Genomic DNA, 25,182 nt, shown 5'->3' on the forward strand with positions numbered 1-25,182 from the left:
AGGTCTGTCTTTCTTTGGACCTCCATGGTTGGTTGATTGAAGGTCTGTCTTAGCATGGACTCCTCTGTTTCTAGGGATCCTTCTGTTTGCACCCAGGTTTTGGGTTGGCGTAAAGGCCAAACCATCCTATGCATGGAGATCCCTGATTGATTGGAGGTCTGTCTTTGCATGGACTCCTGTTTCTAGGGAGTCTTCTGTTTGCAATCTAGGCATGGGTTGACATAAATGTTTATCCAGGCTATGCATGGAGACCCCTGATGGCATGAAGGTCTGTCTTTGCTCTGTTGGTAGGGAGCCTTCTGTTTGCAGAAGGCTCCCTACCTTCTGCAAACAGAAGGTAGGGAGAAATAACCACCCTAGAGTGGTTATTTTCTGGAAAATAACCACTCTAGGGTGGTTATTTTCCAGAACAAATTTCAACTCCAACTTCAGGTCTGCAACCTGACCCTGCAGAAATTTCACCGTTTCCTCTTGTTCCTTGAATTTGGAAGTTTGTTCGCTGTGACCTTTGAGCTGCTCCTCACTCTGTATTCTTCAACCAAAGATTTGATCAGAGCTTCATTGCGGGACACATATTTTTCAGCCTCCCTCTTGGAAGTATTCAAGCTCATTAAGAATGTCCTTGTCAACCGTAGCTTATAAAAGCTAGATATCCTTGATAAATCTGTAAACTCTGGCACGTTTCTTTCATGTTCACGTTTGACTTTCATGCAACGTTTTTTCTCTAACATTTTTTGCAGTTTTTGAATCTCTTCCTGCTGGGATTTGACTTCAACTTGATATACAATCCGTCGTTCTCTTTCCTCATGGAGATCAAAAATTTTACTCTGCAGTTTTTTTTTAAGATAATCTACCTGCTTTGTAAGATCATTGACGTATTGGCTAGCCTCTTCACTCCTATCATTCTTGTACAAGGGATGAGAAGACTGAGGATTGCCAGTGGCCTTGAAATGCTTTGAGCTTCCGCTCATGGTATTGGGAGTGGAAGGCCACATCGTTACATTTCTTTTGTCTTCTTGCCTTTGCAACTCCAGTGAAAACAGGGTTGGGACAGGTAACTGTTGATGGTTGACAAGTTTGTTGGTTTTCAACTGGGTTGAGAGGCTCGAAGCCAGCAGAGGGAGTCATTTCCTGCTCGACCTCCAATAATGTTGGACTCTCAAAGTCGGCAGAAGGACTTGATTCCCCCTGGATCTCTGCTGATTCACCTTCCGACTTAGTGGGGCTGTCATCTTCAGAAGGGAAAATGATAGCGTCGTTGTCAACTTGGATGTTGACCCATGAAAGCTCAGCTGGAAAAGCTTCATGTTCACAAGCAATCTGTTGTTGCTTCATGTCTATATTATGGCAAATTCTTGCTTCTCTGAAAGGCGTGGAATATCTGGAATAGATATCTCGCTCGTTCCGAACGTGCTCTGAAGAGTGATCTGTCGCGATAGTAAAGTGGAACAGGTCAGAAAAAAACTGTGTGTGTGTTACATTCAAGAGAGAGGTTCCTTTCTCGTATAACAGAGATGTCATCACTGTTGATGTCATACATTGAAACTGAACTAATTTAATCTGCTGCTTGAAAAATGCCACATTTACAAATCTTTACATCTTAATGGAAATATATCTACTAAGATAGATAAATAAGAAGCATACATACAACTAGGCTCAAAAATAGTCACACCTCTGGAAAATTTTATAACTCTCTCCATAAACCCTTTTCCAGGTCAAAGCTGGGACTATGGCTCTATTAGAATAAGTAGTTTTTATTTCACGTCATTGCTACACATAAATAGAAGCCTACTTCATTGTAGCTTAATTATGTATACATAAAATTTCTTCAAACCAATAAAGTCTATTATGGAGAATTTATTTTTTTCGTTTTCAGAATTTGGGGGCTTTTTCTCGTAATTCAGGAGTCAATTTGGATCAATGGACAGCAATACTTCATCAGTCCAGAACTACAATCTTCATGTTCAGTCTTGCCATCTCAGTTTCTCAGTTCATAACCAGCCATCTGGTGAGAGCTGCTGTTTGGATGCTAATGTGCTATGGCTAGCTTATTACATTTACAGAGAGGCCCCATACATCTGCAATTTACCAATAAGATTTCTTACAGTGTTGAACAATTTGGTTATACAACGTCATGTAAATAAACCAAAACAATTTCACAAAAATTTTAATGTACACAACTACATTACATTCATCAAAATGTCCCTAAGGAACTAATAAACATTAAATCTTAATTTTCTAGTTTTCATATTGCTTGCAGATGTGTTGCCAATAGGGACATTAGAAGATTAGTTTCAATTAATTTCTACTTTATCTGATCTGACTTTGTAGCAACTTTGACTTTGTGCAAATGGTCACCATAACCCCCCAAAACAGGCATGTTTCTATGGAGCATGTGCCAAGTACTCCAGGGCCACAGAATTCAAAATATTTTGGAGGGAAAAAATCAACTGGCATTGGTCAGTTCTTGTAAATATCTAAACAGTTTAGGTGTATACATTTGATTTAATTGACAAAACTTTCTAAAACTGTTCCTAACATTTTACACATCGTACCTTAATTGGAGAAGCTGGGGGAGATTCACATATTTTGATTTCATATATTATGTTCGATTTTGAGAAACAATTTTTAAAGAATTCAATATGTTAACTAACGACAATGTCCCAATATTATGAACTATTAACCCCGTTTTAGAACTTCATGTGCCCACAAACAGCTTGAAATGAGCAGAAATTAAATGAGTTGTGATTTCAATTAAATACTAATTCCTGATCAACTAAGACTGTCCAAACGGAGCACCAGCACAGCCTGCAGATGTCTCTGATTTTGGTTAATAAGCACTACAGGGTTGGCAACAGCAGTGAACCAGTGACAAAGACGAACATGGTCCAGGAAAAAGGCCACAAATTTACACTTACCCATAACAGAAGCAGAAAGCTAGCTAGCTAACAAGGGTATGTTAGCTGCTAGTTAGCGGTAGCCTCAACTGCCTCGAACCACAATGAAGGAGCCTGCGCGCGACTCAAAAGTTTGCCAAACAGAAAATCTCGTGAGAATAGAAAAATAAACTACATAGATTACATAGTTATGCAACCACCAAATTTAAGACCTGAGATAAACATAATAAAAGCCAATTTACTGTTGTTCTAATGAATTTAGATATTTTAAAGTCTTAGATACATGAAGACTTTTTAAGGTAAGCGTAGACACCTTGCTAATTCCCTGCAGAGTTGTAGGGAGGTTGGTACCATTAAAATGTTACTAATAGCAATAATAAACTATTACTACTGTATAGTTGTAATTGGTACCCCTCTCCAGTAGCCAATGAGGCGGAGGAATACATCGATACATGCTAATAGATTAGCATGTATGGATGACGATGTAGTCATTGCATATAACAGCAAAGTGTAACTCAATAATATAAACAGAAAGCATTTCTTCAAAACAATTTTTCAACCCTATGGGTAGCACAAGCATCATTAATAATAATAAAAAGTAACCACTCACACAGCCTTGCTTTTTTATTTTATCTTAAAGCACAGCACTCTTATTTTATTCCACTACAAAAGAAGAAAAAAGAGAGGCATCAGTAGAGCACCGTAAAAGCAGAACAGCGTGCAGCTCGTCTCGGCCACAGACTGGAGCTTTCAGCCCAAGCAAAGGAAGAAAACACGAGGAGTCCCAGAACAAGTTGTCGGACATCTCAACTGTCCACTTTAACATGCAAGTTTACAGCAAAGCCTCTGCAGATGAAAGACAATGCTAAGATCAGACAGGGAGGCAGATTATAAACCAAAAACACTGAATGAGGAGAGTTTAAAGTCCAACTGCCTAAACTAGATAGACTGGAGGAATCAGACCACAGCACAGTCAGGAATAATATAATACTCTATAATTAAAATTATCTTAAAGAAAACAAACTCCAGCCAGAGGTGCGTCTTTAATCGGGACACTGTATATTCACAGGTCCACCTGGCCTGAAAGCACATTCCAGTCAGACTGCCCTTTAAGCTTCATCAGTCCAGCATGCAGCCATAGTTAAGCAGGGCGCCGTGATAACGTCTGGAAGTGGGTGAGGAAAATTAAAAATCTGAACATTGTAAGAAACTACAAACTGAAGCAAATCCCCCTGTCTCCTCTTTAAATAACAAGATAGCTCCTCATACAATCCTCTGTTTATTACATTATTAACATTACTACCTCCTCTCACGTACATTCAAGCATGAAAATCCAGAGTGAAGAGTGTTTAAAAAGCCTCTGATTGGATGAAATGTCTCAGGAACTTCAGAGATAGAGATGAATAAACAGGTGATTGTTTCATACAGTGCGAGATGCATAGCAGGATGTCAGCGCGCCCCTTGTTGTCCAATCAAACATGGCTTTCGTAAAACACCTGGCAGGGAAGGGTCTTGCTGATTATCTGTTCGGCCGCTGCCTGGCTGCCGATCTCCTCTTCTTGCGCCACCTGTTGCTCCTCCAGAGGCAGAGGGGACGACGGTGGGGACGGCGAGGGAGAGGGAGAGGGAGAAGGAGACGGAGACGGCGGCGACGCCTCGTACACGCCACAGCAGTCCCCGTCGTCGAGCGGAGGGTGCACGGACGCCTGGATGGCAATCTGCTGCGGCTGCTCGTGAACGGACGAGTTGTCCGAGTCGGCGGCTGGCGACTCGCTGCGCTCTCTCTCCCTCACCTGCAGGATGGTGAAGACGTCCCGCACGGCGATGGATGGGATCCAGCCGTGTGCGTCGCGCCGCCACTCGGGGGCATGCCGGACGAAGGTGTGCCTCATCTCCTCCACTCCCACCACCTCCAGGATCTCCTCCATGAAGGTGCGGCAGTTCATGATGAGCGGCGGCAGTGGGATGCTGCGGGCCAGCTCCTCGATGTAGCGGGCGAACTCCATGGTCTTGAACTGGGTGACCTTGGCCAGCTCCAGCGTCTTGGCCGAGGTGATGATGGGGATCCGCTTGGCGATCTCGAAGGCCTTCTGCAGTTTCTCGGCGCCCTCGGTGCGGAAAAACTCGTTGATGGCCTTCTCCGTCTTCTTCAGGTGGCTGCTCATCATGCAGAGGCGCGTGACGTTCAGGATCATGATGATGGTGAAGGTGACCAGACACACCACCATGTAGTACACGCCCATGTCGCCGTTGATGAAGACCACGCGCAGGGTCACCGTGCCGTTGGCGGTGCCATGGACGTTGGTGGCCATGCACGTGTACTTGCCTCGGTCTGAGAACTCAATGCTGGTGATGTTGAGGACGCCGTTGTCCAGCAGCCACCACTTCCCTCCTGTAGACACACACACACACACAGGACCATGATGGAGTTTCTCTGGGTTTCAGTTCATGTTTCATTTGTCTGAGGCAGAATCCTGATAAAGTCACCAACTCTGTGGTCAAAGTTTAAATCCTCTCAATCCTTCTGCCTCTTTCTGTTCTGCTGTTGACTTGTTTTCATTAGGAACTTACAGCTTCTACTGGCATAGTTCATAAAAGTTCAAAAAAATACTTATTTAACCTCTATGTGTTAAATAACTGGGACATAATCATTTGTTATCAGATAAAAGGTATCAGTTAATGAGTTATCTAAAGTTGACTGATCTTATTGATAGTCAAACAATTAATTGAAAGTGGCCATTTTCTTTTGTGTCAAGGGAGTCAAAAGTTCTTCCATAACAAGAAAAATCTAACTTTTTCACATTATGTTAAATTAAAAACAAAAAAGATAATTAAATGTTACTTAATTGTCAGCTCTATAAAATACTGACTGATAGACTGAAAATTGCAGCAAATTTAAGATACAACAGAAAAGGTTCCTCATAGGATGCTGAATAGAAAATATTTTATTCTTTTCATCTTTTACTTAATGAAACACTCAATCCCCCATCAGCAAAGAGATGTTCATACAGAAGTACTGTCTGTATTTTCTCTTGAAGGAAAGTTAAAACTTGACTCCACAAGCTGCATTGACTCACAACTGCCCTCAAAATCAACCTTACTTATGTTTTTTTTTTTTTCCGGTCATGTTACAATTGTTCTGTTTTTTTAACACATCCTCACCTTAACATTGACTGAACTTCTCATTCAGTAATTTCTGAATGAGAGGCTGACGCTGTTTCGCCTTTCAGCTAGGCTAAATGAGCGCTGTCATGATGAAACTTAAGAAACGTATCGAGTGTTTATATTTCAAAACAGAACTGCGTAAAGTCCATTTTACATCCCAAACCGGACTGTGTTTGACAGTTTCACTTTCCAATTCTGGTATGGCCCCGCCATCTTTCTTCCTGTATCAACGGGCTAAGCCTAAGGATGACCAACGGCGCCCTCTGCTGGATGGCGGATAAACCACAACACTAACGGAAGCTCTAAGCGGACGTTATTCATTATTGGAACTCATTTTATCTAATAAACAATTAATTAACAATTGATCGAAAGTTAATTAATTGTTTGCATCCTCAGAGGCCTGCAACGCTTTCAATATTTAAACACATCAATACGTTTCACCCGGTAACACTGGGCACTATGCAATCCGCATCAGACTATTCAGGGGAAACAGCGCTTTGCCGTTTCCCTGTTATACTTTTTATACATTTGTGGAAAATTACAACTGCAAACCTCACACAAAGTAAAGAATATTTTTAAAATGATTTGTGGAGTTCAAAACAGTTTTACAATAAAATGCAAACTTGTACACTGTACCTGTCCTATTTTTGTCAAAGGAAAAAAAACTGAAGCTCCATATTTAACTACATAAAATCCAGATAAAATATGTTGAAGTTCGTGTTTATACATGTGATCTTTCTGTCTCTCATTTGGAGAGAAGGCCTGCGTTTAATTACACGTGGTTTTGTGAAGGTGCATGCAGCGACAAGCAGCCAGCTGCAGTCACTCCACCAGACCAGCTGCTCAAACGAGTATTTGAAAAGACCGAACCATACTGGACCTGCAGAGCGCTGCCTGTTTGCTTTAGTTCTGGATTGCTGCTTGTCAAATCAATGAGCTGCTCGTTTTCACTGATAACCAGAATGTGAACTGTTGAGCCGCTGAGCAGTTCAAAGGAACAGCTCCAGATCAGTGTTTTCTACTGCAGAGTTGATCAATACCGCTCTGTTAGATGTTAAAGCTACAACCAAATGTAGAAAGAAGTTCCCTTAACCAAGCAGAGCCCACTGTTCATTTCTTAAGCTGTTTATTGAGGGAGATTTTAGTTTAATCCAACAGCTGTGCAAAGCGAACCGTCTTCTGCTCGGCACAACCGCGTTTCCGTCTGACTTCCACTCCTTCAATATTGTCTGTCCGTCTCTGTCGGGGGGATTTCGTGTCCGCCATCTTAATTCCGATCTGGCTTTGAATGAAAGTCGACTTTGTGGGCAGATTTCATCCCACGCGATACATTTTTAAGATTCTGCATCAACAACTCCTCGTCCTCTCCTCAGTACCAAGCAGCGTGGGAATAGAGTTGGAGAAATATCACAGAGGACTCCTTTAAGACCCGTCCACAAATAACCTGAGCAGACTGCTGTCCTCAGGAAGAGATGAATGAGTTTTCAGGAAATGCAGCTGGATAACTCTGCTTTCCCACCCATCCGCCTTTTCAGGCAAAAAAAGAAAGCAGATTTCTAATTTTATCCCAGCAGTTGACTCGCGTGAAACCACTGATGTTTTGCCAAGTGCTTCTAGAATGATTGTAGGGAAAATAACGCACGATTGCAGGAACAACCCAAGCAGCACTAATCAAGAGAATCTCATCCAGAAACAATCTGGGATAAGAGCAGGGGAAGTGAAGCCTTTTTTTCTTTTTTTTTGGAGGAAGTTCTGAGCGTACAGCTGCGGGGGTTTTTGGGTCAAAAACATTAATAATAACAATGACTCAGCCTCCTACTTCATGGCAGGTTACAACAGGTTGGCGCAGGAAAGGCACTGACATAAAGACACTCGTCCTCTCATGCTGAAAAAAATTCTCTCTCTCAAATAAAAGAAAGTCTTTCATGAATGAATTAGGAACGGTTTTATTTGTTTGTATCCAATAAAGATGGAAATGTGCCAAATGATGGAGGAAGTAAGAGAAAAATCCCCACTTTACATGAATAACTTTGTCCCAGTCAGCATATCCAGCTGTATTTTTCCATAGGTGCCCACGCTACAGCCTGTACGACCTCTGACCTTCTGTGTGCGTGTGTGTGCGTGTGCTGCTGTGTTTGGACAACCCTGATCCACTCAGAGCTGCCTGACAGGAAACTGATTATTTATTTACCTCTAGACCCTCTAAAGAAAGTTTGCGTCTTCAAGCTGTAATTTTTAGAAGTATCTACACAGACGTTTGCTCCAAATTTACCAACAGTAACATAGGATTCAGTTTATTTACCTAAACTTAGAATTTAGGTCAACTCACAAATGACTGAAATGAAAGCATGTTTTTAAGATATTTTCTGTCACTTGTAAGTTCTTCCTATCTGGGGAAAAATTTGATTAAAATCGAAAATTGGTTTTAACTGACAATATTTTTAAGCCACGTCACCCAGTTCTATCTTCTTATATAAACTGTAATTAGCAATAAAGTCTTGAAATGTAAATATTTTATTTATTTTTCCTCTCTACACTTGTATGGAGCTACAAAAACTACAAAAACCAGCTTCCACGTCATTCAAGGATCTGAAATGCTGCTCTTACTTCACTGCAAAATTTCCAGAGTTGAAGTCTTATGTTTGATTGCAACTCCTGAACTCTTCCTCTGATTATGATATTGACTGCAGCTTGTCTCAGACCATACAGTAGGCTTAGAAAAAAAAAAGCTGACCAAAGAACAAGCTTTGAAGAGAGAGGAGTCTTCCTCACCACTAATCTGCGTGTCCAGGCGCTCTCCGTGGGAGTTGAACCACTCGACGCTGGGGAACGGCTCTCCGGTGACGTTGCAATCAATCAGCGCGCAGCTCCCCTCCCTGGCAATTATCTGGCTCACTTTAGTGAACACAACTGGAACGAAGCCGCCGCCGCCGTCTGTCACGTTGCTGTTCTCTGTACGGTTCCCATCCGTGTCCGCCGATAACGCCCCGGCAGAGCGGCAGGCGATAAGACACGCCAGGGCTACGAAGACGGATCCGCTGGTCCAGTGCATTTTTTTCGACTGTTGTGCGACACCCATAGGGGGAAGATACCGTGTCATTCCTGCTGGGGCTCCATCCTGCCGGCTGGCTATCTCTTGATAGAGGAAGGCAGTTTGGTATTCAGCCCTGTGATGTGAAACATCTCACTGTAAAGGAAAAGTAATTGGTAGGTGTTAAATAGAGAGCATAAAATAACATGATTATGTTTTTTGCACATATCCAAACAAACATGTTTCCACTTTAATTTAAGAAATTACTTAAGTCACTTCAAAACAAGCAACTCCCCATTATTGTCACCATAAAGGCAATACTAGTCACATTTTGCAAAACTATTCTGGTTTGTTCAACTGTTAGTCAAAAAGCCAAAAAACAAACAAACATAAGAATCAAATTTAATCAAGCATATACTCGTCACTATTGTTCTCCATTCTTCTTGAGCAACTTGAGCTGGCACAAAAACAAATGTTGATCAAATACACATTCTGTATGTATAAGGCTAAACTGGTGACGTGGCACATCAAATAACATCTAGTATAATCCAAATAAAAACTAATTAATGGTTCAGGGATTTACATTTTTGAATGTTACATCCAACCTTTCTTCCCCAGACTTAATCAAACTTGGACACATGATCAAATCAGATTCTATGCTTGAATGTGCTTAAATACGTTTTGTTGAAAGTAAAACTAGGGAGCCATCTTAATTAAGTGAAGTGGCATAGAGTCACTTTACTTACACATATGTTGTTTTTGCTGTTGAGATTACACAACAGCCTGAGGTTTTCTATTTCCTGTCCGTGTTTAAGCGCAGTTATGAGACTGACTTTGCTTTAAATAGTCTCTGCCTTAATAAAACCCCTGTTGTGCATAAATTTACCAACAAATTACAAAATTATTAACAGTAAAGTCAGAAGCATAGCAAAACACATTTCCATAAACCCGCAACTAACTTAATATAGCAAAAATATACGTGATGTATACATCTGTAGTTGTAATATAGTTCCTAATAAACACTAGAAACGTGGCGTCTTCCTGTTGTGTACCAGCATTAGCAATTGGCTTCCTTCGTATGAAAACAAAGCCACACGGCCACATAACGGAGCAGTGTGTGGGCGCCGTCTATTTTCCGAGTCGCTATGTTCAAACACATTCGTTGCTAGCTATGTGTGAGTGAGGAAACAACCAGGTCAGAAAGCAAATGTGTACATCGTATAAATATGACATATTCTAAAACATTTTTTATTATTATTATCCAACTTCAGCTTTGCTACACAGAATAGCATCAGGGCGTGGGATGCGGCTATGTGCTGGACAGCAGTTATATATCATGGCAGCATTTGAGAAGCGTATCAGAGCGAGCTGGTGGTAGCGGTAGCTCCTATCCTCACCGAAGAGGTGCAGTGTGTGTTTATATATATATATATATATATATATACATTGACGAGTGTCGCAGATGGTAGTCGCTGCCTAATCAAACTGGGATTTAAATACCAGCATAGCGTCGTTGCGTTACCTCGAACGGTCATCAGCAAACGGCCAACTCGGCATCGACGGTCGCCGATAAAACACCCGAAAATAGCCACAATTTCCGCACCGCCTTGGTTTTTATACTTACATCATGGTCTGAGTGCCATTTGTGCCCCAGTGTTTGGTTGAGAACCTCCCAGTAGATGGTATAAGAGGAGCTATTCCTGCTCCGAGATCTCCATCCTCCTTCCTGCCGATGCCTACTGCTGTGGAACCAGCAACAGTGAGCCGTGAGTGGGGGAGGGAGGGCGCAGCGCCCCGGCTACTCTGGTTGCACTGGCTTCTCTGATGGGAACTGCAGCTACCGGGTACTAACATTTAGAATCACGCTTTAACAGGATAAGAACAGAAAGAAGAAGAAAAATAAACTGAAATACAGATTACCGCTACCTCTGGGATTCAACCTGGATCCCATTTTACCCATTGCCCCAAATTCTTAGCCACTAAAACCTAAAAATTAACCCTTACAACACCGTTTATAAAACTGTTTATCAAACATTAAAGCTCATGTATAGCTTTCAAAGAAAGAAATGGCTTTTTTTTGGTAGCTTAGAATTACTTTCATCATTTTATGGACTAGAAAATGCAGCTGATTCATTAACTAACTGGTTTATTTGTGGAGATCATGGCTGTTTTATAGAGGAAATACCCCATGGGGTTCCACAGAGACTTATACTTGGATATTGAACATATATTGAACACGAAAAATAACCTTTCAGTATCAGATTTTAAAGGCACAGTCTGAAGTAATATATACATTTGGTATGAATGTCACCTATAAAAAACAGTAAAAATAGCAAACGTGTCAATGGAAAGCGTTTTGGTTTCACAATCAAGTCCAACAACTTGATGGTTATCAACGTGTTTTTTGTCGAACATAAACAAATTTTCTCCGTGTTATAACATGAGGAATTGTTTTCATGGGCGCAACCTGCTACTTCCATAAAGCAGCACCGCTGAAGGGCAGATGAACAACTTTTCCAACACTATATTCATCGGTTGTAGCGAGAAATAAACGTCAAGCTTTTTTTTATTTTTTATTTAAAAAACTCATTTGTTTTTAAGTTTAATGTCAGGGTTTCCATCCAGGGCTTGTGGCCCAATCTTAGACTGGATGGATGCATATTATAGCCACTACATGAATTAAGTGTATGGGTTGCCCAAGGAAATGGAGGACAAAGACAGAAAACAGTATTGACACAAGGGTATTTAATCCTGTGGTGGACCACTCACCCTGTTCTGCCTATGTCTGCATGAACATGACTTACTGCAACTGCAGCTGGTAAATGGACTGTGGTTAAAAACCCCTCAAGCTGAAAGGCTGCATGATGAAAAGGCTCTGAAAGTGGATCGCTGTGTGTCCGAGTTGCAGAAATGACAGCAGGGAAATAAGGCGCATTTAAGTCAATATAATCCAGGTTGTTACATTGTAAGCCCAGACGTGGCAAGAGACAGCCTTGCAGCTGTGACGAGTCGAAACCGAGGACCAAGTCGTAAGAGAGCGGTCAGGAGCCGAGATAAAAAATGCTCTGGTCATGAATAGAAGCCGGTGTTAAAAACAGCTGTGTCTTTTCATGCGTTTGGATCGAGTTTAGGGTTACCGAAGGTTGAATTCGTTCTTTCTCCATGCTTTCCTCTGCTCTGACCTTTTGTCGTCTCTACTCGGCTGGAAGATACCTGGAGGTACAACCGCTCTGTCAGTCAGCAAACAGCCAAAGCTTTCCTTTGAATTTAACATTTAAGTAATGTTGTCTTACAAGCGTCATATGATCCTTTTCGTACGACTGTTCGGTGTATCGAGCAGAACCTATCCGTTCAGGACAAAGGAGGCTTAGTTTGTCCACACTCCTGCAGGTGTTTGCAACAAGCGACATTTCGTTTCTGACCCCATTATCCTTCACAGATGAAAGCTCCCGCTGTACTCAAACACTTCAGAGAGCTCAGTCACGCTGGAACACAAAGAGCTACATCTGAGCACAGCGGGGAGGAAGTCAGTACAGAGGGAAGGAGAGCAGGCAACAGATGGACCCTGTTGTTCTCGGCAGGGGCCGTTATGTGATCGCCAGTGAAAGATGGACGAGTACGAAAAGTGACTCGTCCACAAAGAGTCTACTTCGAGCGGTGTCACTGACACCCCTGCATTCAGAAAAGTCTGCCCCAGAATCGTAAACTACATCTACAAAACCTAACTAGCCACTGATTGGTGTTTCTACAGCTGCTGTCACGCCGTTTCCCGCCTTACGTGTAGGCTGGTGTTCTGAAATCTGAATGCTACGTGACTCTAAACGCGTAACATTCGACTTGCCACACGTTGTAGCTATGCGTGTCCTGTTTGATGCACGTCTGTTGAACACAGCACATGCATTGGGATCAGGGGTGTGGAGTTCACAGTGTTGTGCTGCATCAGGACTGGGTGTAGTTACAAAAATGGATCTTGCAGTCAGTTTCAGCTTCCCGTTGAGGCAAGTGAAACGCCATCAGTGCAGACAGCGTGTGTACGGTGTTACTTGGGGTTAATAAATGTTATTACCAAGTCACGTGTGCACTATAATACGTGTCAGCTCACGCTACGGCGTTGTTGACGTGTCTAACAATGGTGGCTTATCTGGTGATCCTATTTTTAACCACTTGGCTCGCTCACGGAGAGCAATATTTTCAAGCCATTGAAAGTCAAGTCAGATATGCTGTGGTGGGGCAGAGGCATTAAGAAGAAATTTTTCTGTTTCGGAGAACGTCATGGTGTTTTGGTTTCCCACTAGAGGTATGAATATTAAATTATCTAATGATCATTGTTGTGGATCATGGCAGTCCATGATCTTCACTGCAAAATGAAAAAAAAATATCAAAAACTGCTAAGAAAAACACTGAATATTTAATTTGATGGCTGTAACATTTTCAGATTGAAGTTTTCTTAACATAGAGGAAATCTGACACGTCCCAAGTAGCTTTTAGAGTAAATCCAGTGACTGATTCATCAAAGTGAAAGTGAGGTATCGACTACCATTGAGTTACAATCTCTTTATAAAAGCCCTATTAAAAAAATAAATCAATAAAATAACCCTTATAAATCAACCAAAACTGAGACACACGTTTAAGAAATACACTGAGACTGATTTATATAGCAGCTTTCTCTTAAGGTGTTTGTCCAGCAGGGTTTTGTGCGTCAACATTTGTTGGGTTTGATGAGTTTCCACTGGACATGTCGGTTACATTCACCTGCTTCCACATGATGACCCAACACGTCACACCCACAGTTCATGTGAACATGTGATGGATACATTATTCTACTTCTCACTAAAAACTTTGAAGTTCTGTTTGTCTCTGACAAAAAAAAACAAAAACAAAACAAAACAAAACAAACCCCAAATGAACCAAAGAAGAGAAAAACAATCTGCAGATATTAAAGAAGTTGATAATAACCAATATAAAACTTATTCCCTGCCTTCCCTGCCAGTGAGAACTTTTAAATTTGACTTTGGTTACAATCCAAAGTGAGGTAATTAGAAACTTTCACAATTGCACCAAACAATAAATAAAAAAAATTCCCACATGTGCCCCCGAAAGATGGAAGCTCTGGTCACAAAGCCTCTTTGATGAGCAAAGAGAGTCTTCTGAAAGCCTGTGGACAGAAATGTGAGAGATGACAATCAGGATTTTACCAACACACGTGTGTTTTTTTTTTTCTCTTTCTTTGTCTGCGTACCTCATCAATCTGCTCTGGCGTGGAGAGGGAAAAGGCCGCTCTGACGTAGGGGCAGGGGTCGCTGCTGTTGATCATGAACACGCCTCCGGGAACCAGCAGCACCTTCAGGGGCGTTTGTGAGACGATCAGAACAGCAACAGACTAAACACGACCCTGAAATCTCAGGAATGTTTATTAAAGCTTTAAGTTTCCTTCATCCCTTTTTTCTGGAATGCTCTGCCTTCTCACGACTCCAACAAATTACGCAAAATGATGACGATGCATTCTCAATAAAGATCAAATATGTCCAACGCCGTGTTTCTGCCCGCGTTTTATTTTAACAATTGTATACCCTTCAAACTGTCTTATATTCTTATGAACAATCATTTGGCTTTTCTCACCCTAAAAAACCTCCAAAATATCAAATCCATCACAGAACTTGCAATCTGAAATTTTATTCACTGCATTGACGTCACTGTTTTAACTAGACAGATAATTTTGTACTTCATTGTATATTTTATTGTTATTAACTTATTGTTGTAAGGCAGGGGCCTGCCTCAAAATCCACAAGTTGGACTCTTTGGAAAATTGCTCCCAGTAATGTGTTTTAAAATCTGATTTTCTAGTAATTAGGTTGGAATATATGTGCTTTTTTTTTCTTTTTAAGAAAAAGAAAAACCATATCCATTGTCTTTTATGTTTATCTTCATTTCAAATCCTAAATATCAAAATAAAACACGGGTTCTTTAAAAATGAACAAAAAGTAGATGTCTGTCTAAAAAGTGTTGTTTTCTTTTCTTTCTTTCAAAAAGTGATGTCACATTTGTGGCTCTAAACAAGTTTTATTTGTCTGTCCTGAGAGCAAAACGGCTCTTTGGGTTATAAAAAGCTGCAGCGCATCAGAGAGAAAAGCAGAAAACTAGCTGCGACCTAATTCAATTTAAAATTTCAAGTATAAGGTTAATGCATTTATTGTGCATTGTTCCTGATTAAATAAACACACACCTGATTTAATTACCTAATTACTTGCAGACGCTGTGAGGGCTTCATGTAGTCAGGATTGCGAGTTGAAGGGCTCACTGTGCAGAGACCTTGGAAAAGCCTGACTGCGCCCACTCACGGTTAAACAAAGCCGGCCGGCTGCTCGTCATAAGGGTTTTACACTCTGTGTGTGTGTGTGCGTGTGCGTGTGTGGGAGGAAACAATGTGCCGAGTGGCTGCTTCACATAAACCAACCTACTCTCCACTGAGAGACAAAACCTTCAACAGCCCTCGTGAAGCTCAGTCTCACATACACAGGTACCTCCAGGGTATCTGCGGTGTGCATGTTAAGAGTGCAGCAGATTCCCAATGCGGTTGGGTGGAATCAAATCAGGTGTGTGTGCTGACCTCTTTCTCCAAAGCTTTCTCCATAATGAGCTGCTGGGTGTCAGCGACGCCCCTTAGCTTCATCCACAGGAACATGCCTGCTGACGGGGCATGCCACTCGGCCAAGTCTGCAAACAAAAAAACAAACAAAAAAAAGAGAGAGTGTATTTGTACGTGTGTGGCCTTCATGATTTAATGCTCTTTTTTTATTTTACTGCAACAAATCTGTGCAGTAAACTGCAACTGAAGACAGGTTGTTTATCTCCTGTCAACAGTGATTCATCAAGATTTCCTCCACTCTTGGCGGGGCACGTTGTTGAAACAGGACGGCTGGTTGCACAGAACCATCTGGGATGCAATTTGTGCCAAAAGTTGGGGAAAATGCAGAAACTTTGTTAAAAAAAAAAAAAAAAAAAGTACTCCACAAATATTTTCTTTGTGGAAGAGCTGCGTTTGAAGGAGCTCCACACGAGCCATGAAGGGGACAGAAGGTGATCTGGTCGCTTGAGACCAAACCTAAATATTTTGCATATATTCAAAGTTTTGTGAGTGGAGGAAATGTAAGAGTAAAACACCACCCTGTGTCATCTTTAAACAGTAAATGTCATTTAAATCCCATTTTATATCTTAAATCTTAGCATCAACATCCACAATGACTCTTTGAAGATGAGTTACACAACATTTCATGTCCCTTTTTGATAAACAGGAACTTGAGGGCAAGGCAAAATGATAATTTTGGACTTAACCGTATTGCTTTTGTTTGTTAGCAGGGAAATTATTATTATTATTAAAAAAACAAAACAGAATCTGCTAATCCACAATAAAGACATGTACATGACTAATGATTATGTAAAATTGTGCTTCAAACACTCAATGCTGAGTCCACTGACCTTTGAGCCACTTGTCAGCTGAGTTTATCATGGCGTCGCGCTGCGTCCTGTAGAACTCAATTACCCTGCGAGGGCACAAGAAACCGCAGTGATTTCCATATTATTAACTTTTGTGCAGCACAACAGCATGTAGCTGCGTCCCAGACGGGAGAAGACGGTACCTGTCTATGTGCTGGAGGAAGCCATCTTGTCCCCAGCTGTGCAGCAACTGAGACACCATGAGCTGAGAAGGGAGGAAAAACATCTGGCTCAAACGATGGGATCGCCGCAAAGTGAACCTTTAGATCATTTGTTCTATTCCAAGGCCGTAGTTAGGAACAAAGTAATGATACAATCCTATTTGCAAGCCTTTCTTACAGGCTTGTTTCAGCTTATCGGTGTTTTTTGGGTTTGAGGTGAGCAGGACCACTTACAGGTTTTCCCACATTGCTTTTCAGACAACTAAGAAACTAATTCAACATGCAACTTTTTCATTTATTGCTTGGAAATTTAATTTATTTTTTTGTTGTTTTGTTTTTTGTGTTTAACTGTGCAATTTTTGTAGTGGCCAGAACAGGCCAGCAATTTTTCAGGGGGATACAGCTAAAGGAAAATAAAAAGTAAAAAGGAATAATTAAACTTAACCTATTTCATAAATATATATAAATATATGTATTAATATAGATTATTAGTGTATTTATTGGGTTTTACAATGTATGCCGTTCTATGACCTTAACATGTTTCTCTGGAGGGGCCAGTGAGGTAGCCAACATTTTTTTAAGAAGGGACCACGGCCCCGCTTGGCCCCCACTTACGAGCGCCAGTGGTTGTTGAACATCTTAGTCAGGTCCCCCTTTAAAAAATATTTTTAATCTTCCTGGTTACAAAATTTTTTTTTAAAAGTCAGAGACGAATGTGCTCTAAAATATATTTCAATTCAGTGTTAAGAAGTTCACCATCCCCCTCTTTGAGGTTGAGAAAACTGTTGTAATGTTGATGTTGACAATAAATCAGACCCTTCTCTCTTTGTGGATTGATTTCTGAAGTGTTGTATTAAAAAAACAAACAAAAAAAACAAGAAGTTTTAAAGCTTCCCTCACTTGTGTGAAGGTGCTGGTGTGCATGGTAGAGGCCTGGATGTGCAGCACGATCCGGTCGACCAGCGGTTTGGGACCCGTGACGAAACCAATCCTCAGGCTGGAAGCAAACAAAAAGGACGGAGCAAAGCAATGAAGCGCAGCAACATGACGCAGAGGGGGAGCTCTGCTCCTGCCTTATAGTGAAAGATTAACTCTGTTAAATCTAACAAGTTTCTCAACCTGAATTCACTTGGCTTGGACAAGCTGTGTTTCACCTGGGAGATTTCCATAAACTGAGGGTAAATGAATAGTGAAGACATGACACTGTTTGTTCCCGACAACGGTTACTAAAAAGATTCAGTTATCAAATCCTAAACCTGATAAGAGGTTCCTTAAATAGTGAAACAAAACAATGACAAAAATGACCTCCAGTGTGCTAAAGGGATATTTCACTGTTTTGTGGCACCTGGAATAACTTAGATTATCTCTTTTTTCAAATTGTATAATGTCTGGACTTGTTGAATGACCAATGGCGTTTTATTAAGCTAAATACAGATTCTCTCTATGTGAGCTTTTGTTTTTAAATTCCTAAAAATGATGGGTTTGCGGCTTTGTTTGACGTTTTAGACCCACACGTTCAATTAAAACCTGATGTTGTCTAGAAACCATACATATAAAAATGGCCTTTTATTCATTTCTGAACATGCATTCATCAGTAGACTAGACACCAAAACATTAATGTGAGAAACGCTATATAATCATGTAATTTTGCATATTAAAAATAAAGGATGTTAAAATAGTATTACTCAATGTAAAAATCAGTGCATGTATCAGAGTTTTGTCCTTTGAAAAATGTAAGATACATAAAAGCCTAGAAAATCAAACATTTTCAATACTTAAGACTTCTCAGACTGTGTAGGAACTTTCCCTCCTAAAAATACAAACAACAACAGTCTCGCAGGAAAATTTTGCAGGTATGGTCCAGACTTTGTTGAGACCAATCAGTCAAATCACAAACAACAAACCTGAAGCGATGCAACAAAGAATCAGATGCTCACCCTGATGACAGGATCTTAGAGAAGGAGTCGGTCCTGATGATCCTGCCGTCCACATCCATGGACAGAAAGGTGGGAGCCCACGGCTGCCGCAGGGAGACACACGAGGCGAGTCGGCTTCATTCAGCGATTTGCGACTCATTTTCAGCCAAAAAAAACACACACACACAATCAAGCTAACCTTTTCAAACTGAAGGAAGTAGTAGGGGTCGTCCTCGATGATGAGGATGTCATAGAGCTGGGCCAGCTGTCGCGAAACAGCAACAGAAGCATCACCGGCTGCTTTCATAAATCTGAGAACAAGATCGAGATGAACGCTGACACACACCGGAGTCTTTGTGTCTGCGGACAAACCTTGTAGATGTCCCTCTTCCTCTCCGCCGTCATGGAGGCGCCGGTGGGGTTCCCTCCGTTTGGGATGGTGTAGAGGATTCTGGGAGCCGTGCTGCTGGGCTCGCGCACCTCTGACGGGTCCCAGCGAGACAAAACCTCCTTCAGGGCTTCGGGGATCATGCCGTGTTGATCGCTGGGAATGTTGATGATGTTACAGCCAAGAGGCTGGAGCTACAGAGACACAAGGTCATAAGGTTGGAGTTAATTTATGTTTCCCGACCCGATAAAAGTTCTCACTAGGCCTGACACAATAACAACAAAGGTCAAAGGGTCGGGACTCAAATCCGTGACGGCTGCATAAAAAACTGAGGGTCATGCGCTTTTCACAAGCACGATTGTTGTCAAATCGAAATTGCTGCGCTCATTTTAATTTATCATGTGATTAATTGATTTATCGCTTAATGTAACAGGCTTAGGACTCACCGCTGCAAGCGTGCCAGAATATGTGGGCGCATCCAGGAGAACGTTGTCTCCAGGGTTAACCAGCATCTCAAATATCTAAAAAAAAAAAAAAAAAAAAAACACAAATAAAAGTCAAACATCAGATCAAAAACATTACAGTGTTTGACTTGGATGCTTTGTGTTGCCAAAACAACAGAATTTCAGATATTCTCAGAGCTTCTAAACGTGTCACACAACTAAAAACAAGCAAGCAAGCAGGAGACTAAACATAAACCTCAACGTCCCTGAAATATTTCATGTCAAAACTTTTTCACTATCAAATTTCCAGAGTTCTCGATTCGTAAGGATGGACAGATTGGACATTTAGAAGACTGAATACAGAATAAATGCTGGAAATACAAAAGAAGTCTTCCCAACATCTAGTCTATCTTTCCACATTTATCCACAGCAAGAAGACCAAAAACATCTAAATCCACTCTCTTCATGACTGTGGGATGTAGCGTTACCTTGCAGAGCCCCTCCTGGCTCCCCGTGGTGACACACATGTCCATCTGCCCCTTCTCCTGGCTGTAGCCGATGGTTGGCGGATTGTGCAGGTCCTTCTGCAGGTTCTTCATCCACGTCAGCAGCTCGGGGATTCTAACACAGGTGGAAACTTAACTTTAGTCACTTGTCCGCGCTGCTCAACAGAGAACGATGTAGGAGACCGAAGTTCAGTACAACACCATGTGCAAGTGTAAAATATGAGACGGAAGAGTGTGGTGCACCCGTTAGAAGCGGAGTACTGCAGGGCCCTCTTCATCGCGGTCTCATCGAAGGTGACCGTCTGGCCGTTTTTGACCTTGATGGTCGCCGATTGGAAGGGGAAGGTGTTCGGGTTTGGCGCGCCACCGGCCAGAGAGATGAGGGACGGAGGCGACCGCTGCTGGAGCTCGGCTTCAGGAGGAAGACAAACAGAGAAGACACTGACGCATCATCTCATACTATAAGATCTTGGTACTGAAGCTGTGCTCTGGCAGGTATTCATTCATTTGTTGTCATACCACAGTATGGTACGCTGCATAATTTAGAACCAAATAACATTTGATTGGTGATTGGATGTATGTAATCATGGAATGAATGAGTTCCCCTTGACCCAATCAAACAGCAGCATAGTCTGGTTTTAGTCCATTGCTTCTAACATGGATCCTTCCATGTGAGAGTAGCTGGTGTTTGGTCAGGTGTTGTGATGGAGAAGAAACTCACTCAGCAGTCTTATCGGGGAGGGTTTTCTGGCTCCACTGACTGCTGTCAGAAAGCGAGCGTAATTCATGGTTCCTGTGAAATTACAAAAGCGTGAAAAAATAAGAAATTTTTTCACTGCAGATGAGATATTCAGTTCCCGGTTCCACAATAAACGTAGAGAACAGTATGCTTTGTTTTTCGTGGGTTGTTGTGCATTGCGCACTCAGTAGAACTGAAGAGAAAAGAGAAAAACTATTTAACATGCTCTGTTTTCAGTATGCTTTCAACTCTGTACACTTATTAAAGACAGCTCGCATTAAAGGAACGTATCAAGGAAATAAACCGTGTTGGGTTATAAACTAGAAACCTGGCTACACATTGGTTTACGAGAGATATAGATAGCATACGAAGTCGTTTTTACAGCCACGCTCAGCTATACATAACTTGCCTTAAGAGTGTGTCCCGGTGGTTTCTGGTTAATGTATTTCTTCAACGTGCATACCTACAGTGGACAGCGGCTGTGTACCTGAGCTACATTATCCGAGCTGGAAGACAAATACCAACGACACATTTATGAGCCACATTTCCGCTTCAAAAAACTACAACCTATTCTGTAAAGATGGCTGTTAATCCTCACCTGGTTGGAAACGACGTTGAGCTTCAGTCATGTCTCAAAAGCTAAACTTGTTTTGTCCATTAGGGGGCAGCAGCGTACGGTTTTCATTGACAGGAAACGGAAATGACCAGAAATACGTCCGCGTTGATAGCTTAGCTCATTTTAGCATAACGTTGCTAATCTGCTGCAGTAGATGTTAAAAATATATATATATTTTTAGTTTAGAACAGCTCTGTTAAAATACTTTTTTCCCCCGAAAATAGAGGAAAACAGTTTTCTTTAACTTGAGCAGCTAATTTGTGTATCGTTTCAGTGCCTAATAACAATCCCAAACAACAACAAATGTCGTGCTGAACAGCCGCTGGTGTCAGTTAAGGTTCAACAATGATTGCAGGTATTCTGTTGCGGTAGGAAACCGATCGCTCTTAAAGAGTTTTATGCACAACAGTGAAACCTGCGTTGACATGTAGAGCTGCAGACGTTGCTTTCCGTCGTTCCAATGGGAAAAAGGAAAGACATGATTCACCCCAGGTTTCTCGGTAAGTTGCGATTATTTATTCATTAAAACTTAACTCGATCATACTGTTATATTGTAGTTGGTACACTTGGTCCTGTGTGTAGTTTGATGGTGTTTGGAATACACCATCAAAGGAGAATTGATCACTGTATGAGATAGTAGAATAAAAACAAGAATAACATTGAAAATAAACAATGTTTCATATTGATTTATTTGTCAATATGATAGGTTTAATTGAAATACAAAATAATAGAAGTATACAATTAGAGGCTTGAAAAGTGAAAAACTTCAAAAGTATCGGTTTTCTGAAACCAACATCCAATCCTCAACTTGTACTCCAGTGACGTCACTGATACGTATGGCAGGATGGAGTGTTTCCAACATTGGGTTCGCAATATGATAAATACATGCAATACAAAGCTTCTATTATACACATTTTCAATCAAACATATTAACAATTTGAAGCGATATTATAGCCGCAGATTATGGCACAATTAGGTGCCCGTCTTTATTATTTCTGTTTATCGCTATTTGTTTTTATTTGAAACATGAGGAAAAAATGAAACCAAAGTCCTTAGGTTAACGCAAATATTAAATCACCACTTGTTATTTGTTTCCTTATGTAAGCATATAATTACCTCAACATGTATGGATTTGCATGTTGGCGAAGATATCGGGTTTCGACATACCTGTGACGATAACAAATTTTGCTGGACGATGAATTGTCCCAGAAGTCATTGCGATAAACCATAATATTCCTGTTTTGGTATAATTTTCATTTTCAAGTAATATAATGATAAAGGCATAATAATGGAAGTACACATTCTGAAAGATCTATAAACTTTAAATTATAATGAACATTTAACACTAGAGCTGGAAGATATTTAAAAATATCCTAAATAAATAAACAACAAATAAAATCAATTTGTCTCTAAACAAAACTTGTCTTTCAAAACGAAGGGTAGTTGAGACCAATACCCAGACTGAAGACTTTTGTTGTAAAGTTTTTGGTAGAAGGAGAGAGAGAAGAGAAAAATGCTAATTCATGCAAATGGAAATGATTGAGCTTGTTTAAATTTATCATGTGATTAATTAATTCACTGCTTATTGCGACAGGCCTATGATTCAATTCAGTAATATTATGAATGTTTTAATATGTTTTTGAATCTTTGTGTTTGTCTCTTCTCCCCTGCAGGCGAAGGCAGCTCCGGTCTGCACAGCATCCACAAGCGGAAGCACAAAAAGCACAAGAAGCACAAGAAGAAACACCACAGCTTTGTCGAGGCCCCGGAGCCACAGCCCATCCCTGTCCCCATCCCGGTCCCCGTCCCTCGGCCGCCGTCTCAGTTCAGACTGAAGATCAAACTGGGGGGGCAGACTCTGGGCACCAAGAGGTTAGAGCTAGCTTCACGTTCCTACTGTTAACATCTCTGTTTATTTATCTGGATACATGATCACTTACTGGGATTGCGTCCCGTTCCAGTGTTCCCACCTTCACCGTCCATCCTGGCGTGGCTCGTCCTCCCTCGCCGCTGATGATCCTCGATAACGACGTGGACGATGATGACGAAGACGATGATGACGATGAGCCCTCTGTACCTTTGGAGCAGTACAGAGCTTGGTTGGGTAGGTTACATTAAAAGCCTAACGCATGAATCAATGGGGAAAAGTCCATTTTGCTATGTTGAGGAAGAACCCATTAGCTGAGGAAATAAACAAGTTTTACAGCTCAGATAAGTTGCGATAATCAGTTTATAGGTATTTCTTTGGTTTATACTGTCAGTGACAGTAATAGTGTCAATCAGTTCAAGTTAAACTGCCATAAAATAAGGCCTTACAATCAATGAAAACGATCATCTAATTCCTGATCCACCGACCTTTTAAGTCGTTGCCTGAGGGAAGTAGCTTACAAACACACTGGTGTTATCTAAGCCAGTTAGGTAGTAACAATGGCCGCCTTCTCTCTCTGAATCTTTTTCGTCGGATGTCAGATGAAGACAGTAACATGGCTGCGTCCCCTCTGCCAGACATGGACTCCGACTCCATGCTGGGCGGGCCCGTGGACGAGGAGGAGCGGTGGCTGGATGCTCTGGAGAAGGGCGAGCTCGATGACAACGGAGAGTTGAAGAAAGAGGTCGACGAGTCCCTGCTCACCGCCAGACAGGTGAGACGGAGAGCAGGGGCGATGGAACGTGTTTATATTTATGTGTGTGTATATATATATGTGTATTTTATTTTACAGTTGGGGCCATTAAGGTTTGGATGAAAGTGGGTGGAACAAATTACAACTTTCCTTTTAACATTTTCACTTTAAATCGCGATAAGATACACTAGTGAAGTTTATTTGTGTGGCTCATTTCAGCAACAAGACAGTTCAAAGTGCTTTACACCATAAAAACATTACAGTAAATAATCATAAAACATGACCTTTTTAACGATATGCTATGACAGCTTATCTTGTTACTTGTTATAACTTGTGCTAGTAGTAGCATGTCAATGTTAAATATGAACCTTGTGGTACCCCATGTGTACAAAGGTTGTAGAATTCTGGATATTTTTTGTAAATCACCATAAACTCATCCTCTGATTCATGAAGTCAGCCTTTTCATTATGACCCATTTCTTGGTGTTCCTCTTCAGAAAGCCCTTCTGCACAAGCAGCAGAGCCAGCCTCTGCTGGAGCTGCCCATGGGCTACAAGGAGAAGGAGATGACGGCCGAGATGATGCAGAAACGGGAGGAGAGAGCCCGGAAGAGGCGTCTGCAGGCGGCCAAGAAGGCCGAGGAGAACAAGAACCAGACCATCGAGAGACTGACAAAAACCAGCAAGGCCAAGATCAAAAGCCTCAAAGAGAGAAAGTCCAAGCAGAACCAGTGTCCCATGGTTCGCTACAGCGACTCGGCACAGGGAATCGCCATCTCCTTCCCCGCGGGCGTCCCCACGCCGGTGCCGGCTCCCGCTCCGCCTCCGCCGGTGGCTCCGGTGAACTGTGGCGTGACGGGGTGCACCAACTTCAAAAAGTACTCTTGTTCTAAGACTGGGGTTCCTCTCTGCAGCCTGGAGTGCTACAGGAAGAACCTGCAGCTTGTGCAGAGCGCGGCGTGAACCATTATGTTTGTTCCTCACATCGGACACCCTGATGTGAACGGTATATTTTTTGAATTTACTGTCTTTTTTGAGAAATGAATTCATTTTCAGTGTGGCGTGACTTCTCAACATGGTCTTTTTGTCTCTAACCATCATACTTCAGTGCTGCAAATGTTTGTATCAAAATGTAACCAAATATTTATGATTTCTATCATCATGACTACAGAGAGGAGGAGGAGGGTTTTATTTTCCAGGTTCTGCC

At 41.5% G+C, this 25,182-nt stretch overlaps 3 protein-coding genes across 7 annotated transcripts; 1 reads left to right on the forward strand and 2 right to left on the reverse strand.

The window, feature by feature from the left end:
- Positions 1-3,503: 3,503 nt before the first annotated feature.
- Positions 3,504-11,232, reverse strand: mfap3l (microfibril associated protein 3 like). Its single transcript, XM_017308611.1, has 3 exons — positions 10,718-11,232; positions 8,835-9,249; positions 3,504-5,289 (listed from the first exon to the last, which is right to left on the reverse strand). The coding sequence occupies exons 2-3, from the start codon at positions 9,160-9,162 to the stop codon at positions 4,370-4,372; spliced, it is 1,248 nt and encodes a 415-aa protein (XP_017164100.1). The 5' UTR covers positions 9,163-9,249; positions 10,718-11,232; the 3' UTR covers positions 3,504-4,369.
- Positions 11,233-11,676: 444 nt separating this feature from the next.
- aadat (aminoadipate aminotransferase) lies at positions 11,677-21,437 on the reverse strand. Of its 4 annotated transcripts, none has more exons than XR_001777282.1 (16): positions 21,339-21,437; positions 21,150-21,246; positions 20,723-20,794; positions 20,245-20,413; positions 19,984-20,116; positions 19,499-19,573; positions 19,037-19,246; positions 18,864-18,929; positions 18,686-18,768; positions 17,649-17,745; positions 16,731-16,792; positions 16,570-16,634; positions 15,701-15,807; positions 14,333-14,434; positions 12,387-14,248; positions 11,677-12,306 (listed from the first exon to the last, which is right to left on the reverse strand). XR_001777282.1 is itself a non-coding variant. In XM_008427933.2 (14 exons), exons 1-14 carry the CDS (start codon positions 21,367-21,369, stop codon positions 14,207-14,209), a joined length of 1,314 nt encoding a protein of 437 aa, XP_008426155.1. In that variant the 5' UTR covers positions 21,370-21,423; the 3' UTR covers positions 11,677-14,206. The 4 variants fall into 4 exon arrangements, 1 of the variants encoding a protein (XP_008426155.1); XR_001777281.1 differs by lacking the exon at positions 21,150-21,246 and having other exon boundaries at positions 11,677-12,158; positions 12,231-12,306; positions 21,339-21,423; XR_001777280.1 differs by lacking the exon at positions 21,150-21,246 and having other exon boundaries at positions 21,339-21,423.
- Positions 21,438-21,764: 327 nt separating this feature from the next.
- On the forward strand, positions 21,765-25,041 carry ino80b (INO80 complex subunit B). Of its 2 annotated transcripts, none has more exons than XM_008427931.2 (5): positions 21,765-21,856; positions 23,030-23,228; positions 23,318-23,460; positions 23,826-23,998; positions 24,474-25,041. In XM_008427931.2, exons 1-5 carry the CDS (start codon positions 21,817-21,819, stop codon positions 24,936-24,938), a joined length of 1,020 nt encoding a protein of 339 aa, XP_008426153.1. In that variant the 5' UTR covers positions 21,765-21,816; the 3' UTR covers positions 24,939-25,041. The 2 variants fall into 2 exon arrangements, with proteins under 2 accessions (XP_008426153.1, XP_008426154.1); XM_008427932.2 differs by having other exon boundaries at positions 23,862-23,998.
- The last annotated feature ends 141 nt before the right edge of the window (positions 25,042-25,182 follow it).

This window comes from Poecilia reticulata, linkage group LG14 (genome assembly GCF_000633615.1).
Source record: "Poecilia reticulata strain Guanapo linkage group LG14, Guppy_female_1.0+MT, whole genome shotgun sequence".
Classification (NCBI taxonomy): Eukaryota; Metazoa; Chordata; class Actinopteri; order Cyprinodontiformes; family Poeciliidae; genus Poecilia; species Poecilia reticulata.